Source organism: Aptenodytes patagonicus, chromosome 3, assembly GCF_965638725.1.
Source record: "Aptenodytes patagonicus chromosome 3, bAptPat1.pri.cur, whole genome shotgun sequence".
Classification (NCBI taxonomy): Eukaryota; Metazoa; Chordata; class Aves; order Sphenisciformes; family Spheniscidae; genus Aptenodytes; species Aptenodytes patagonicus.
Window position 1 is genome coordinate 21,482,301 of NC_134951.1, and position 16,626 is coordinate 21,498,926.

The window sequence follows — 16,626 nt, forward strand, 5'->3', positions numbered from 1 at the left end:
TGGTTGCAGCAATGGAAGCAGAGCAACTGGCAGTGCAGAGGCAAACCCATCTGGGCTGCCGCATTGTGGCAAGATATTGCTGCCCGGGTGGAGAACCTGGTTGTAAAAGTCCGTCACGTAGATGCTCACGTACCCAAGAGTCGGGCCACTGAAGAACATCAAAACAACCAGCAGGTGGATCAGGCTGCTAAGATTGAAGTGGCTCAGGTGGGTCTGGACTGGCAACATAAGGGTGAATTATTTCTAGCTCGGTGGGCCCATGACACCTCAGGTCACCAAGGAAGAGCTGCAACATACAGATGGGCTCGTGATCGAGGGGTGGACTTGACCATGGACACTATAGCCCAGGTTATCCATGAATGCGAAACATGCGCTGCGATCAAGCAAGCCAAGCGGTTAAAGCCTCTCTGGTATGGAGGACGATGGCTGAAATATAAATATGGGGAGGCCTGGCAGGTCGATTATATCACACTCCCACAAACCCGCCAAGGCGAGTGCCACATGCTTACAATGGTGGAGGCAACCACCAGATGGCTGGAAACATATCCCGTGCCCCATGGCACTGCCCGGAACACTATCCTGGGCCTTGAGAAGCAAGTCCTATGGCGACATGGCACCCCAGAAAGAATTGAGTCAGACAACGGGACTCATTTCCGAAACAACCTCATAGACACCTGGGCCAAAGAGCACGGCATTGAGTGGGTGTATCACATCCCCCATCATGCACCAGCCTCCAGGAAAATCGAACGATAGAATGGACTGTTAAAGACTACACTGAGAGCAATGGGTGGCGGGACGTTCAAACATTGGGATACACATTTAGCAAAGGCCACCTGGTTAGTCAACACTCGGGGATCTGCCAATCGAGCAGGCCCTGCCCAGTCAGAACTTTTACGTACTGTAGATGGGAATAAAGTCCCTGTAGTGCACATAAAAAGTATGCTGGGGAAGACAGTTTGGGTTATTCCTGCCTCGGGCAGAGGCAAACCCATCCGTGGGATTGCTTTTGCTCAAGGACCTGGGTGCACTTGGTGGATAATGCGGGAGGATGGGGAAGTCCGATGTGTACCTCAAGGGGATTTGATTTTGGGTGAGAATAGCCAATGATCTGAATTATGTGATGTTAAGTACTAATTATAGTTATAATAGTTATACTAACAATACACAGATATACTAATAACACTAATAATATTATATGCCATACTAATGTTATTACAATAAGAATCACCCAGACTAATGAAGAATAACTTCAGTGAAACCAAGCAAAGCACAGTGATGATGGTACCAGAACTGACTTCAACATGGAACAATCCAACACCACATACCATCTCCATTTTTCCTGCCCTGGAAGATTATTATGACAGATGGAGCCCGAAGTCATGGACTAAATGAACTCACCAAACATTTTAGAGGGATGGCCCACAGACTAAGGGAATGATATCTCTGTGTGTGTGTGTGTGTGTGTGTGTATATATATATATATATAAAAAAAAGGGGTGGTGATTAATGAAAATGTACTGGAAAATATGAGACTTGAGCATGACGCAGATGGTATAGAATAAGGGGTGGATATTGTCCTGGTTTCGGCAGGGATAGAGTTAATTTCCTTCCTAGTAGCTGGTACAGTGTTTTGGATTTAGGATGAGAACAAAGTTGATAACGCACCCATGTTTTAGTTGTTGCTAGGTAATGCTTACACTAGCCAAGGACTTTTTAGTTTTCCATGCTCTACCGACTGAGAAGGCTGGAGGTGCACAAGAAGCTGGGAGGGGGCACAGCCAAACTGGCCAAAGGGACATTCCATACCATGTGACGTCATGCTCAGTACATAAACTGGGGAAAGCTGGCCGGGGGGGCCGCTGCTCGGGGACTGGCTGGGCATCGGTCGGCGGGTGGTGAGCAATTGTACTGTGCATCACTTGCTTTGTGTATTATTATTATTATCATATTATTATCATTTTATTTCAATTATTAAACTGTTTTTATCTCAACCCATGAGTTTTTGTCACTTGTGCTCTTCCAATTCTCTCCCCCATCCCACCGGGTGGGGGGAGTGAGCGAGCGGCTGCGTGGTGCTCAGTTGCCGACTGAGATTGAACCACGACAGGAGTCTTTAACATTGACTTGACTCTGATGTGTTATCTAAAACACAGATACATGCAGATATCTGGTATAAAATATTTCCTACTACTGCATTCTTGTACTTTAAATGGGAGGTTGCGTATCTAGATATTAGTGATACTTAATGTTGCCTTTTAAATCAAGTGTGTTCACAGATCCTTACTATTTTCTTTTTTTTTTTTTGTCTTTTTTTCTTCAATTTTAGGATTAAAGAGCCCCTTCAGGACAGTGTAATAGCTACCTATGAAGAACATGAAGATAGTGTATACGCAGTTGAATGGTCCTCAGCAGACCCGTGGCTATTTGCCTCTTTAAGTTATGATGGGAGACTTGTTATTAACAGGGTTCCCAGAGCTCTTAAATATCACATACTGTTATAATTTGTTTGGATTATGGTGGAGTTGTTATCTTGATGTACACAATTGGTAGGTATTGTTTAGGGTTTTTTCAGGATCTATTTTTATTAAGTATAAATGTAAAAATTTTGTTAAGAATATCTGTACTAATGTAGACACTTAATTTGTCTTTTGTATTTGCCTTGGAAAAGTATGATGCATTTTCTAAAGGCTGTGCTAGTTAGATTTTTTTTTTTCTTTTTTTGAGGGGCTAATCACTTTGTGAATTATAAAGTTTCTGGAGATATTGGGTACTTCCCATACTATTGCTTTATTACTTCAGCTTTATGCAAATATAGTGGATTACAGAGGTGGTGTTATGCTGATGTAAAACTGGGACGGTGTAGGGTGCATGTAGCAGAAGCGATCTACTCGTTAACAAGAATAATGTTTTATCTTTCTGATATAAGCAGCCTTCTGCTCTTAGCTGGGGCCACATTCTGCTAACTATTCTGGTCATTCTTCAGTGTTTATAGGTACAGCTTGGAATGGTCTTAAAAGGCTTTCTTAATTCAGTCTAATATTTTAAACAGTTTTTCTCCCATTTTGCATATCCTAAGAAGAATTGTTAATCATGAAGGTGAAACCTTCAAAATATATTTTTCATTTAAGCCTTATGGTAGTATCAACAAAATACCATCCTTTAATTAGCAAACTAAATGCAATTTTGAGCTATGTGTTGTTATTGGAAACCATATTAGTCTTTACCGAAATCTCTTATATTCTCATGTAATGTATTATCCCATATTTATAGAACTTGTGCTGTAGTGCTGTAGTGTATTTTGAGGGACTCTGGAGCTATGCCACTGTTAACCTGAAAAATCTCTTTAGTATTTGTAAGTAGTCTCTCTTTCTTATCCTTTCGGCTCTGTGCCATTCTGCAGTATGCTGACATGATATAGCAGGCTTTCAAGTAAGCACAAAACATCCTTTGCTATATCCTACTCTTTGCAATACCTGACCTAGGCATCGGTGAATCTCTTGTTACAAATGCTGAGAACAGGCAGATGCTGCCCTGCAGGAGGATGTAGGTGGAAGGCATGGTGAAACATGCCTGTATGTACCGACACCCCCCTTCCCCTTGCATAGCCTGTCATTATGAAAATTCTGCTGCTGTTCTTTGTGCACTCAGACTAACCTCAGCAGTAATTACTCCCTGTTGCCTTTTCATCACTATTATTTCCCATTAACTTCAGAACCTGGGTACGTGCGATGGTGTTGGTTGTGGTAGTATTGTGTAAGACCACTCTGAAGACATGGCAAGAACATGGGATGGAAAGATCAATACCAGCCTCCTCTTCCCGTGATTCCTCCCATTGCTATGGCAACTGTTGGTGTTAGTGTTGAGGGACAGCCTGCTGCTCACCTTTGCTTGTCCTTACCCACTCTTGGATCGAAATATGTCCAGATATGATTTGTTGTGTATACACAGCTGCTTCTGTGAGAACACACTTTGAGAGCGTGACTGACTGCTGTAGGCCAAAACATCCAGAAAAGATGAAAGTTGAATTCTATTTTTGACTTTCTTAAAGAGCTTGTTTGGAAGAGTTCATAGCAGTGAAGTAATCTAATTAAATGATCTGTACTATTGTTGTATTTGTGTTACACTGCTGCCTGTCTGCTCCAGAGTGAATGCTTCATTGGAAATTCTTATGGTCTCATTTTCTGCATTAAGATTTTAAACTTGTGCTATTTCAAATTGTTTCAATCTGTAATTAGGCATGAGCTATTCACCTGTGTACTGTAAAAAAAATTACATTTCCAAATCAGTAGTGCTTCAGTTGTCTGAATATCAAAGTCCTTGGTTGGGCTGCAGCTTTATATGTGGAGCTTTCAATCTTCAGACACAAAACCTTGTTTGTTTTTTGGTTTGGGGTTCCCCCCCAAAAAAAAACCCTGCAGTATATCTTTAGTATGCAGCAGAAATCTTTAAAACTTTCTTCACATTAGCAATAAAGGTCTAATGAAACTTTATTGTCTGTTAATGTATATGGCTTGCAGTGTGAAGGTGACAGGAAATGACGTAACAGTGTGTGGGATTTGATTTGATTTTTAACATGTAATAAATGCAGGACACGTTTCAGACTAATTTTGATGTGGCTGTATTTCCTTTAATATTGTAAGCTTATATAAGCTGGAAAGCTCTGTAAACAAATGATATCAAGAAATATTTTCTTTTGTTTTAGTTTTGTTAAATGTGTATAATATCACTCAATAGGGAAGAAGAGAGGGAATAAACACTGGGAAGGAAGGGAGTAGCAGGTCGAATTTGAACGAAATGCGTTACAGTAGAATCAAGAGAGCGGGAAGGGTCAAGTTTTAATCATTTTCAGCTGTCTGTAAAGCGGGATCTGAGCTACATGTACAGCACTGGCAGCAATATGGAAATGACCTTCGGAAAGGGAAGGCTTTTGACAAGGTTTCATCCCGGGCTGTTAGGGAAAGCAAGCTGCAATAGGATAAGAGGAAGGGTTTAAAGATGGTTAAATAGCTGATTAAAAGATAGGAAATTGGAAGGAGGAATAAATCATCACATTTCATGGCAAAAAGAAATTACCAATGAAGTCTTGCAATGATCTGTGCCTAGGCCTGTGCTTTACAGTATACTTGTGACCTTTTTGGAAAAACGGCTGCATAGAAATATGGCAAAGTTTGCAGATGCTGTTCAGAGCAGTAAAGATGACCGACTGAAGAATTGTGGAAGGGCCTTACCTCATGCAGTGGCTGGATGATAAAATGGTAGATGAAATTCAGAGCAGGAAATGGGAAGTAACGGATATAGGAGAAAACAGTAATTTTGCATAACTACTGGGGACCACCAGTGTATGGTTATTGCTACTTGGAAGTAAGATCTTAGGGTTTTCATAGATCTTTAAAAATGTCAGCTTAATAGAAGTTAAATTTTTAATTAAAATGTTGGGAATTACTAGAAAGCAAATAGAGATGAAAATAAAGCATTGTTAATCCATTAAATAATAGATATTTATAATTCTGTGGTGTATGTGCTGCTTGAATACTGTGTGTAGTTCTGGTTTCTTCCATCTCAAACCCAATGTAGTAAAACTGGGAAAGATTTTAGAGGAGGGTGACAGCAATGATGAATAGCATGCAACACCTGTATGAGGATAACTAAATAGACTGAAAGGCAGATGGTTGAGAGAGAATGATAAAAGTCCATAAAATCACAAGTGGCAGAGGGAGAGAATGAATAGGGAGTGATTGTTCACTGTCTCTCCTGATACCAGAACTAGAGGTTATTAAATGGAATCTGCAGGTGGTGGCTCAAAGCATACAAAATGAGGTGGTCTCCACAGGCGTGCAGGTGAGCTATGGCACTCCTCTTTAAGAACCCCTTCCCCCTGCAAAAAAAAAAAAAAAAAACACAACACCCAAAGAAACAAAAAAAAATCTCATTAATGTTAACTTTTACATGACTTGAAAGTCACTGAACCGGTACTTGAAAGATGAATCCATTAAAGGCTGCTAAATATAAAGGCAGAATCTCTGGCTTAGAAAATCCTTTTCAACCATGAATTGCTGGACACTACAAAGAGTACTGGCAGAGAATCCCTGTGTGCTTGTCCAGTCTTTACTTACCTCCCTGGACATGTGCTATTTGCCAGTAAAGGTAGAAAATAGAAGTTAAAAATAATAACTTACTCTCTAAAGCTTTGTCTCTAGTGCTGAGACAGCACGTTGCTCCTGCATGTTTTTCTCGCTCAACTGTTTACTCTGGTTGTAAGTTGTGTTTTAGGGGATTTCAGAAAATATGCATGTCTCAGATGAATTTCTTACAGAATCTCAGTATTATTTCTGGAAACTACCTTGTCACAAAACACTCCTTGGCAGTAAGACTGTGGAGGCAAGCTGATTTCTGTACAGTAAGGAGTCCATCACCGCTTCAGAAATTCAAATCATGGTCTAACTGATCTCACAGCACTGGGTTGTTTCAATGTCTCATAGAGAATGCTGTTTATACAGTCACATATCAGCATGGGTAAGCACATAATTGTTGTGTTTTCAAACAAACACCTCTTAAATGATTTTTTCTTTCTTTGCAGATTGTGTCCAGGTAAGAAGCTTTAATAGGTTTTGGTTTTGAAAAAGTGAATTATGGTATTCCTTAAAAATGTCAGATTGTCAATGTTGCCATCTAAAAACTTGTTTTATTCCAGATTTGGTGCTGAAAATCTTTTCTTTGTCACCAATGTGACATATATGTCTGGTATGGAATTACAAAAATGCTTGAGATGTATTTTTATTCCACAGAAAGTGAATTATTGAAGGAGAAAGGAATTGATAATGTTTTTAAAAAGGTTTTGAGCGTGACCTAAATGAAACTGACCAAAGTCAATACAAGTCTTGGCCATTTAATGAGAAGCTTGAAATAATAATCTGTTTCACTTGAACTAAAAATGGTACTAATGTCAAATTAAAAAACCCCACAACCGAACACCGAAAAGCAAAACCCCTCAGTACTGACCTGGACTGTGGTGTCAGTGCTAAAATTAGCCTGACCTGTACTGAAGCCCATGAAGTTAATGAACTGCTTGTCAACATTAGAACTAATGAAGAACATGTATTGGATGGCATGGGTAGACTCGACGTTTGCTCTAGACCAATTCTCCTTATCTCATACCTTTTCATTTCATAAAAGTGAGTGGAAATAAGAAGCCATATGATCTGGATTACGCTTAACACTAAAATTAGTTGAAAACAGTGCTTTGTAAAGAATTAAGCTGCCTGAGCGTTGTATTTTCCAACTGACAACAGAAAGCATTAGTTCTGTATTTGCCTCTTCATTTGTAATTCCCAAATTTTACAGCCTGGTACCTCTTGCAGTATTTGAGACTGAAATTCTGCAACTTGTTTAAGATGGCCTTCAACAGTGTCGTCTGACTATAGTCAGACATGGTAAGACACCATGAAGTAGATACACCTTTGACATAACTGAAGCAATGAAAAGTAGGTAATGATAACTGTTAAGATCAGTATTTGGATACAAGGTCATAATGCTGTAGAGCTGCTATTTGTCTTCACAGAGGATGTCAAGGGTTTTGGTGGGGTTTTTTTTTTTGCTTTTCCTAGGGGATATGAAGTATGTGCTTAAAACTTTGTTGTGGAGCCTGTGGTATGAATGCCATTCTGTGGCTGCAGAAAGCCTATGATTTCTGGAATAGCAAGTGAAGTGACTGAGAGAAAAGTGCAAATCAGTTTTTAGAGAAGCCTGCTCTTCCCATAATGGGAGCTGCTGGGTATGAAGCCATGGATACTCTCCAGAACAATTTGCACATTGCTCCTGCTCATTCCACCTGCCACTTTGGTCAGTGAGGAACTAGTGAAGTGAGAAGAAAATGACATGCAAGAGATTTGGAGAAAAAGACAAAGGAGAAGAAAAAGTAAAAGGAAGACTGACAAATTCAGAGTGAAAAGTGAATTGAAAAAGACAAGATCAGGGAAAGATCGGTTTGGAAAACAGAAATAGGAAAGATGGAAGAAATTGGCAGTAAATGAAGTAAAGAGAAAGATACAGGGATAAGGAGTGAAAAAACGGAGAAGAATTTTTGTTTGCTTCTTTTAGCTATGATACTAAAGGTCCTTAAAATCTTCCATGTTACTCTCCCTGTGTTAACTGATTTAAGTGCTAGAGAATTGCTGGTTTACATTGCAGCATTTTAGTTCTGATATTGGAGATGGTTCATGCAGGATAGTTGCTGTCAAGTTTGGCATAAAGCAACATCTTCTTGTTGATCCATAAGTTGTTAGTCCTAACTCATAGGTTTTAAGGGGTTAGGATTTTCAGCTGGTCATTATTCTTTTCAGAGATCAGGTTGTAACTGCACGTGAGCAGCTGTAGTCCGTTTCAGTGCAAAGTTATCAGATTGGGTAATCAACCCAAGGGAGCAGTACCCTGAGAGGCAGGAAGAAAACTTCAAGTGGTCTGTTTCTTGAGTCATGCTAGTTAGATCTGCAAAAGCATCTGTTTATGACAGACACTGTTTATTCCCCTGTTTATGACTTCAGGGGAGCATCCTAGTGAGAACAACTCGAGATGTTAGATGTGATTAATAAAGTATCTGAGGCACATCCTCCCTTCCACACTGACTTACCTTACAGCAAAAGAATTCTGAGCTGTTCTTGAGAAAATCCCCCTTGTTTCGGTGCTACAGCTTTTGGTGCTACAGTAGCCCCAGTTTCATAAAGGGGTTTTAGTGCTCCAGCACAGAAGATAGCTTTGGGAAGAAAGAGATGAATGAGTCTTACTAAATCCAGGAGCCAAGCTCCCTGTGTGGAGGTGCATGGCAAATATGTGGGTTGCTGTTGCCCTGAAGCTATAGCAACAGCTGCCAAGCAGCTGGGCTGAACAGGGAGGACCTCTAATGTACCTTCTCAGCAAATTGTCCATTTATTCTGACACTGCCCTGAGTTCAGGATTTTGGCAGGAGAAACTATGGAAAAGCTTTTAAACAGAATGAATTTAGAAGAGTATGGGAAACCTTGGAAAACCCAAAGATATCACATACTAATCGGCAAGTCTAGATGAGCTGAATCCTGGGGTGGTAATAGACTTGGCAGACAAATTCTCTGAACCACTGCCAGTTTCTAAAAATTTGCAGAAGACTGAGAAGAGAAGAAAGACTGGAAAATAGCAGAAGTGGTATTGATGTTTGGAGCTATGTGGAACAGCAGTGCATGGAGTTGGATAAGGAAACATATTTCAGAGTGAGGAAATTTTAGCCAAATTATGAATGTTTTATTTGGGTTTTTTTTTACTTAGTTTTTTTTATAAACACCAGTCAAAATACTAGCAAATATCAGAAATAATGTGATCGCATCCATGCGACAAAGTGTGGATTATCCGTTGTGTTACACAGAATAGCCAGAATTATAAACTGAATGTTTGTATGATTTCCCTTAGACCTCTCTGTTTTCCAAAGAGGATGGGTGGAATGTAGTATGTAATGGTAAATTTAACTTGTCTTCAAACACACATGAAAAAAACCCAACCAACCAACCAAACATATTCTCTTAGTTTCTTATAATGGGGAAAAGTTTCTGCTAAAGTAAGTAATGTACCATCCTTTGACTCTGTGCCTGGAAATTGGGGTGGGGGGGCGGGGCGGGGGGAGAGAGAATACCTGAAACGTGACTTTGCAGAGATTGTGAACAAGAATAATCTGTTTTCCAGCATGCAGCTGGTAGGGTAAAACACTCACTTGAGTACTTTCAGCCGTGTCTCAGTATACACATATCAGTATTTTAAGCAGAAGTTACCTATCTAAAACTGCTTCCAAAAAAGGATTATGCTACTCAGGATAGTGATATACCAGCACAAGCAGGAAAGCATCTTCTTAAAATTAAGAATGTTTCCTTATCCTTAGGAGAGTGGCTGCATAACACATTTATTTGCAACTACAAAAGAGTTTGGCTTGGGTGCATACATGTCTGCTGATAGAAGCTGGTAAGTAGTTGGAGCCATAGATACTTTGATGCTGTTGCTTTTTTTCTATAAGTCAGTCTGGGTAAAATGGGAGAGTTCTGGTAGATGTATTAATATTGGAAAGTCTGTTAGGAAAAGCACAAATGAAAGCTTCATCACAATGGGAGCTGTTTAATCCTTCGCAAAACAAATACCAGAGAGCTTCAACAACTGTTCTGACCATCCTGTCAGATGTGAGTGACAGTTACTTGGATTCAGTTTCCTAGATAGATGCATATTTCTGATCTGTGTTTTAATCATCTATTTTCAGTGTTAATGCTGTTTGAAGATATTCAATCTATTGTTTTAATGACTTGGATAAACGCGGTACAATTTCCTGTTGCAGTTCATAGGCACTTCTTGTAAGACAGAGGGAAAAGCTGCTTTTGTTTTTAAGTCTCTTCATGCCGCTGTAACAGGAGGTATTCTGGTTTCTATTCCTGTGTCCTATACCTCAAGGCTTAAATCAGAATTTAAATTGTGCAGGTTTTCAACTGGTCATTGCTGAGGGCTAAGAGCTGTGGATGAAGGCTGAGCATGACTGACGTGTTCATATTCATCAGAAAACAGAGTCAGCTGGAGAGAACGAGGGAGTAATTGTTGCAGTGCTCCCTCCCTCACTGCTTGTGCAGAAAGACATGGGCTGCAGGGAGGAAGCTACCTGAGGTTATTAAGATTAATACTGCTAGAAATTCCAATCAACTCGCACAAGGCTGCTCCTCAAGGCTGTCAGATGCCTACTGCTTTCTCAGATTCAGGCGGGGCCACATCAATTTTGAATTTCCCAACAGAGATTGCTATGATTTATGAGTTGAGGAGGCTGATAAATGTGGTTAGTTGAAGTGTTCATGAAATAATTGAATCAGAATAATTTCAGTCAGCTGTGCTCAATTTATTTCTCCGATAACCACAGGAGGGTGCAATTTTGGATTGGGAGCTTCATCTCAAGGATTCCTATCACAGAAAAGACATTGTGGAACCTGGAATAAGAGCAACTTAATTTTGCTGCCAGGCCTGTATGATAGCCTTATAAGCTGACTTAAGACCCATCAGAACTGGAGCTCTTCTGGTATTGCCTATGACAGAGGCTGAGTCAGTTCTGGTTTATGCATTGTGGGTTAATGTCTGCTGGGAAGGATAATGAGAGTTTTACTATTTAGTGTTTGTAAACCACTTTACTGTTCAGTTGCGGGGGGCGTTGTTCTTTACATTTGTTTGTAGCAAATTATTTTCAGATGACAAGTTTTATGAATATTTCACTTCTGGGTTTTGTGAATTTTTCTGGAGTGGCGATCAGCATCAATTCTGTCCTTACAGTGAAGAGAGCTCCCGTGCATCCCTGAAGAGTTGTATATGAAACTTTTAAAAATAAATTTGTCCTTACGAGTTTATCATTCGTCTGCTGTAACTTTCCTACATAGTCAGAAAAGAATGACATTGTGGGTGGATAGACCTAAAAAGAGTACTGAATGTAAAGAGCACTGTGAAACGGGAAGGTGCGCAGGTTACGGTGTTGTGATGACTGGCTGAGGTCAGTAGAGAATGGGAAAGCCTAGCAAGCAGAGCTAGGGAGCAAATGGAGCAAGTCTGTGGCAGACAAATATCTTCCTGTTGTCATGAACAAGTTATTTATAATAACCTGAGAGCTGCAAGCAGGGGAGGGTATGTGGGAAAATGCAGTGGCTTCTGTCTGTCTCTGTGTTAGTCAGTTCAGGTATCTTTTGAAATGTGCAAAGAGACTCCGCAAGCAGGATACAGGCGAAAATTTAACAAGCTACTGGGTCTAGCACTAGTGTATTCCCCATGTCTGGTAAAACACCTGAAGTGAATTTTGTTGGCCAGGAAGGTGTCAGTAGACTGGGGAAGGGTTGTCCTCTGTGCTGCTTGGAACAGATACTCTGTTGTAGAGTTGCCATCTTCCAGCTCCATTTATCCTTTTAGCATTTTATACCTTTGCATTTTGGTGTCTTTTCCCTGTTGAATCCTTGAGCTGCTAATGTTTCCCACTCAACAGTATTACTCTGTCTGCAATTTTATGTTTATCGTGTGTGGCTTTTCCCCATAGGCTTTCATACTGCCTTTTCTCACAACTCATCAGCTTTCTCGGAAGTCATAACCAAAGCCGGGCAGCATGCCATAGATAACAAAGGGTTGCCGAGAGAGCAGCTTTCCCAAGAGTCCTAATCTGTGCAAGATAAAAATGTACAGGTTTATTCCATGGTGAGCCAGGAATGTAGGCTGCCACTAGATATGCATTACCCCAGATGGTTTGTATCAGTATGGATATACCGACGATCATGTGACATAACCTGGCCTGCATATGAACTACTCTCTGGTCACTCGTGGCTGAAAAGCTATGGGGTAGGTCTGTTCCCCATGTGGTGAAGAACAGCCCTACGCTTGCACAGGAAGAAAAAAAAAAATCTGAGTTGTTATTCTCAAAGTTTCCTTGCCTTGGAACTCAAACATTTTAGGATTTTTCATAAAGTTTATTTTCACTTTTTTAATTCTGTCCATGGTCTTCAGGTTGGGGGGGGGGGCAGAATATGGGGGAAACCAGTAGGATTTGGGGGTGAGGTATTTTGACTGCATAGAGAGATTTGTGACCCTAAGGTAAGGTGGTACATGCTTTAGAGCCCATTATGGCAATCTGTATGGCAGAGTAGATCAGACTTACATGTTTCAGACACATCGAGCAGCTGTATTGAAGATGAAGCTGGTGCACTCAGTTTGTGTTGGAAAATAAGTGATATTCTGAATAACAAAGTCCTGCTAAAATTCAGCTACCTAAGTTTGGTGACTTTTCCGTGAATATGTGTTAATTCCTGGAATTAATTCATGATGGTTCTTTTGTCTCTAATGGTGGTTCCTTTTGTCTCAAGATAATTTGGTACCATCCCTACCTGCTGTAACTTATTTCTGTAGATCATATAAATGCCTGTTTTGTACAGTTTAAAGAATGTTTAAAGGATCTCTTAGTGACGTGTGCTCACTATTGTGGCAACACTATCCTATCCAGAAGTACAGTAGAAGTAAGTTAACTTAAGAGAAAAACATTTTCTAAGGTTTTACCTACTTCTCTTTTTCACTGCTCAAGAGTTAGGAAGATGCTTCCATGAAAAACTTACTGAATCTCCTTGCTGAGATCTCCTTGCCATGAAGTGCACGCTGTCAGAGAATGGTGGGGAGGACATTGTGAAAAGTCAGCTGCTTAGTCAGGTTGTGGATATAAACCACAAAACGTTTTCCAAATCAAATTTGGATTTGGGGCTTAGCATAAAATCAGAGCACAAAATAACTACACTCTGTGCAGAAAATGTTAACAGAAAAAGTCAGGATTACCGTAATGCGCATTCTGTGTGGTCTTTGGTGAGCAGAGAGCAGCAGAAGGGCATGTGGCAGGACTGTCTCACTTGTGTTTTTGCTTCTACTGCTGTGAAAAGCATTTTCAATACTTGCATAATTTAGAGCATGACATTATGATTTTCAAAGCTTCAAATCTGAGTAAAGCATTTACATAATCTAATTAAATCATGTAAATGTTTTATGATAATATTCAAGTAAGTGCAAAACTTGTTCCACAGATGCATCCCGTCCTTAGCCCATTGGGGAAACGCAATTTACACATGCAGATGTATGTTTCTAACCCTGCATGCTTTGGGAGGTCAACAGGGTACTTACTGAATGCTCTGTTTTTAGTATAACCTCCAAAGCCTGCTTCACAGAGCATCATCTTTCCAAGAAGCTTGAAGGTAAGCTGGTACCAGAGGGAAAGGCAAAGCAGATTTAAAAGGCTACTTGCAACCTCTTATAATTTGAATGAAAGCGATGCTACTGCAGTATGTAATAAATTGCTTCCATTTCAGTGAACATTAAAATAATCCCATGGTGACCCTCTTAGCAGCAGCCCTGCCACATGTAGTATCAGATCTCACAAAGCATGCATCGTACTTGGATGGGAAGCTACCAGGGGAAGCCCCACAAATCCCCCTGGTGACTGTTGGGTTTGTTTTTGCCTCTGGCTGCACTAACTCACAAAATATTCAAAGCACTTGGCCAGCATCCATGACGAGAGATGCTGTCTTGTAGTGAGATTATTTAAATAATATTTTCTAACAGCACATTCTCACTAAGCTGTCTTCAACAGTAGTTCTTCGTGAATCCTGTCTTTGCTAGGCCATAGAACTGCAATAAGCAAGTGAATTGACTCCTGATTTTCCAAATGTAGCTAAGCTAACACTAAGCTAGTACTAACAAGATTCTTTCAGAAAGTACAGCACTGCTTTGCTAAAATGAATTCATGTAATTGGCAGAGGTAGGTTCTTCAAGACCAGGTCCCTATCTGTTTTAAATAAGCTCATTGCCATTGACTTTTCAGTGCTATGCTGATTTACTCTAACTGATGACAGAAATGTGTGTGTATACACTGCCAGGTGTTCTGTGCTTTCACAGTAATTATAATGGTTAGGAAGCACTTGGGCATTACCCGTGCCAGGCTGTTGATGCAGCCCGTGTGCATAGGACTGACGGCACACATGGTGTTGACCTGGTTTGTGCGTACACCTTGACTGTGGTAAGCCCAGCAGCTCTGATTTTTATCTGAAAATGTGGATGTTTTAAGGGAAACCTGGATCTAACATACCTCTAAATTGGAGATTCTGTTATTTACTGTCACAGTACGTATTAATATCCAAAGTTTGTAAATTAGTTTGGAGCTCAGTGGTATGGAAAGCTCTGAATATGTGAAAGTCATTGCTAAAGTAGCTCACAGAAAGGTGAAATATACCAGTAGCGAATTAAGTCTTCACTAATTAGACAGAATCTAATTACTTTGCAAATTTTTCATCTAATTTTTAAGGGAGTGAAGCTAGTGTAAATTTAAAATGGAAGCCAAGATGTTCAGCACATAGTGTTAACTGCCAAGGAGAACACCACGGTGACCTTATTTGCAGCTGCACATGCATCATGTGTAGGAATGCCTGTCGTAGCCATAATGATTTAACATCAGGGCAGGCCAATATTTCTTGGTTCTTCCTCCGCAGTGTAGGCAGTTTCCTTTATAGGTGGAATGGGAAGCTGTACGTGTTTCTGGTGAAAAATGGTAATGCTAGAGAGGTGCCCTTTACTACAAATCCAGCACCATTCGCTTTAGTTCACCTCCTGATAAAGAATTTGCAGTCACAGCCTGGGGAATGAAGTCACAGCTGGGTGACGTTTAAGTTTTGGCATGCTTGTATTCTGCTTTTTTGGATTACTCAGCTGTTGATTATACAGTGTTTAAGCATAGTAGGTGGCATTGGGGAAGTTTAAAGCTGCTGAATTTTTTAAGGTGCCAAGGTTATTTCATTGCAGAAAAGAATGCTTTTAGTTTAAAACCTGCAATATTTTGGTCACCGTAGATACTTTACATTTAGACGTGAAAGCTTGTAGAGCTAAGTTTAACTCCAAACACTAAGACATTTACCTTAGTGCAGCTATTCATACTTAGGGCATATGGTAAGAGTACAAGTATTAACTGACACTAAATACCCTGTGTGAATCGCTGTTAATAATTCCATGATAAAATCCCTTTCAATACTGTGTTGACTTTGATCCTGATATATCATTTATTTAAACTCTACTAAAGGATCTCACATTTAAAAATCTGTGGTCACTTACCCATCAGGCCTCAAAAGCACCTGACCCACAAGCATCCATGGTCACTGAATCACTTCTGAAGTCCACAGCTGCTCTATTAAACTCTTCATGGTTTATATTTCTATCACTGCTCACCTGAGGCATCCACACCTCAACAGGAGGCAGAGTGTTTAAGTCAGCTTTTTTTAATTGCTGAAAATTGTAATTTAGGTTGCAGATTGGTGGTGTTTGTAAATTCTTGTTTCCAAATTATTGTAATTTTTGAGAAGAATTTGAAAAGTTTAGGAGAAGGAAGGAAAGAATGGAAGAACAGATAAGACAAACTTTATCCTCTCTACACACATGCAGAAAACTTTTTCAACCTTAGCAATATCCCCAGATGTATATTAACTATCTCTGCAACTATGAGACGCAGCTCATAAAATAGAGTTATTCTAAGAGAAATAAACACTGAGGAGTAAAATGAACAGCAAGGAGTCTTTCTCTGTTTCTCACAATGCATCCAGTGAAAATAGAAGGTAGCAAGTTTAAAACAAAAAATACTTTTTCTCATAATAGATAATTTTCATGGTGGAACTCGCCACCGGTGGAGTGAAAACCAGAGGAAGAAAGGAACTAAAAAAGGCTTAGGCATGTTCATGGACAGTAGTTTCAAAGGTGGCTATTGTAGCAGCTAGTCCCCACACAACTTTTGCTTCCAAAGTCTTTACTCTGGATTGCTGGGAACTGAACAGGTGATACTGCTGAACTGGCCACGTTCTTTCATACTCTTGAAGCATTTCTACTGGCCTGTCGTGGAGGTAGGGCATGGGTTAGATGTCTTTGATATGATGTAGTGCAGTGATTCTCTGTCTTCCCTAGGAGTGCAATCTGACCTCCATAAATAACCATTTCCTTACTTAGAGCTATGCTCTTCTCCACATTTTTAATTAATAATTTTTGAGAGACTTATTAAATGTGTGTTTGGATCATGAAACTATATAACCCTGTCTG

General features: G+C 40.0%; 1 protein-coding gene across 3 annotated transcripts in view; it reads left to right on the forward strand.

Annotated features, from left to right (window-relative positions):
* Positions 1 to 4,605, forward strand: part of EIPR1 (EARP complex and GARP complex interacting protein 1) — a 101,947-nt gene extending 97,342 nt beyond the window's left edge. For all 3 annotated transcript variants that reach the window (XM_076332837.1, XM_076332838.1, XM_076332839.1), the window contains one exon: positions 2,327 to 4,605. In XM_076332837.1, coding sequence (XP_076188952.1) covers positions 2,327 to 2,501 — 175 coding nt within the window. In that variant the 3' untranslated portion in view covers positions 2,502 to 4,605. The remainder of the gene's footprint in view (positions 1 to 2,326) is intronic.
* The last annotated feature ends 12,021 nt before the right edge of the window (positions 4,606 to 16,626 follow it).